Source organism: Eimeria mitis, genomic scaffold (genome assembly GCF_000499745.2).
Source record: "Eimeria mitis Houghton genomic scaffold, Emh_scaff2001, whole genome shotgun sequence".
Taxonomy (NCBI): domain Eukaryota; phylum Apicomplexa; class Conoidasida; order Eucoccidiorida; family Eimeriidae; genus Eimeria; species Eimeria mitis.
Window position 1 is genome coordinate 4,663 of NW_013570325.1, and position 1,246 is coordinate 5,908.

The 1,246-nt window shown below is 49.4% G+C and overlaps 1 protein-coding gene across 1 annotated transcript in view; it reads right to left on the minus strand.

Moving 5' to 3' along the window:
* Nucleotides 1–473: 473 nt before the first annotated feature.
* Nucleotides 474–1,246, minus strand: part of EMH_0047160 (uncharacterized protein) — a gene marked incomplete at both ends in the record, with an annotated part of 1,658 nt that continues 885 nt past the window's right edge. The window contains one exon of the mRNA XM_013496254.1: nt 474–1,116. Within this exon, the coding sequence (XP_013351708.1) occupies nt 474–1,116 (643 nt within the window). The remainder of the gene's footprint in view (nt 1,117–1,246) is intronic.

Consider the following 1,246-nt stretch of genomic DNA (forward strand, 5'->3'; position numbering starts at 1 on the left):
TTTCTCTTCTGTCTCCTTCGCTGCAGCAGCAGTTTCCCTTCACTGCCCCAGGCAGCAGCAGCAGGTAAAAAAAAAAAAAAGGAGACAGTTTTGTTTCTGTCTCCTCTCTCTCTTTTGTTTGTCTCTTCTGTCTCTTCTGTCTCTCTTTTGTCTGTCTCCTTTCTTCTGTCTCCTTTTCTGTCTCCTCTCTTTTGTCTCCTTCGCTGCAGCAGCAGTTTCCCTTCACTGCACCAGGCAGCAGCAGCAGGTAAAAAGGAGACAGTTTTGTTTCTGTCTCTCTCTGTCTCTTCTGTCTCTCTCTCTGTCTCTTCTCTCTCTTCTGTCTCCTTGCTTCTGTCTCTTTTGTCTCCTCTTTGTCTCCTCTTTGTCTCCTTTTCTGTCTCCTTTTCTGTCTCCTTTTCTGTCTCCTTTTCTGTCTCCTCTCTGTCTCCCCTCTTCTGTCTCCTTTTTTGTCTCCTTTTTTGTCTCCTCTCTTATCTCTGTCTCTCTCTTTTTCTGTCTCCTTTTTGCTGTCTCCTCTTCCGTCTCCTGTCTCCTTTTCTGTCTTCTTCGTTGTTTTTTTTTCTGTCGCCTTTTCTGTCTCCCTTTCTGTCTCCTTCTGTCTTTATCTCTCCTCCTCTGCCTGCTGCTCTGCCTACTGCGTCTGCTGCTGCTGCTGCTGCTGCTGCTGCTGCTGCTCTGCCTACTGCGTCTGCTGCTGCTGCTGCTGCTGCTGCTGCTCTATCTACTGCTGCTGCTGCTGCTTTTTCCTCCGGTACATCTGCTGCTGCTGCTGCTGCTGCTGCTTCTGCTCTGTCTGCAGCAGCAGCTGCTGCTGCTTCTGCTCTTTCTGCTGCTTCTGCTGTATCTGCTGCTGCTTCTGCTGTATCTGCTGCTGCTTCGGCTGATACTGCCGGTGCTACTGCTGCTGCTGCTGCTGCTGCTGCTACTGCTGCTGCTTCTGCTTTATCTGCTGCTGCTGCTGCTGCTGCTGCTGCTACTATTGCTGCTTCTGCTGTATCTGCTGCTGCTGCTGTTGCCTTATCTGCTGCTGCTGCTGCTTTATCTGCTGCTTTATCTGCTGCTGCTGCTGCTGCTGCTGCTGCTGCAGCTTGCGTGTAGAGGTGTCGCTGCAGCCTGCCTGGCTGCCCCTTCGTCTGGAGCTACACCGCAAGGAGGAGGCAGGCCTACAGCGAGCTGCCTTGTCAGTTTTTTTTTTTTTTTTTTTTTTTTTTTTTTTTTTTTTTTTTTTTTTTTTTTTTTTTTT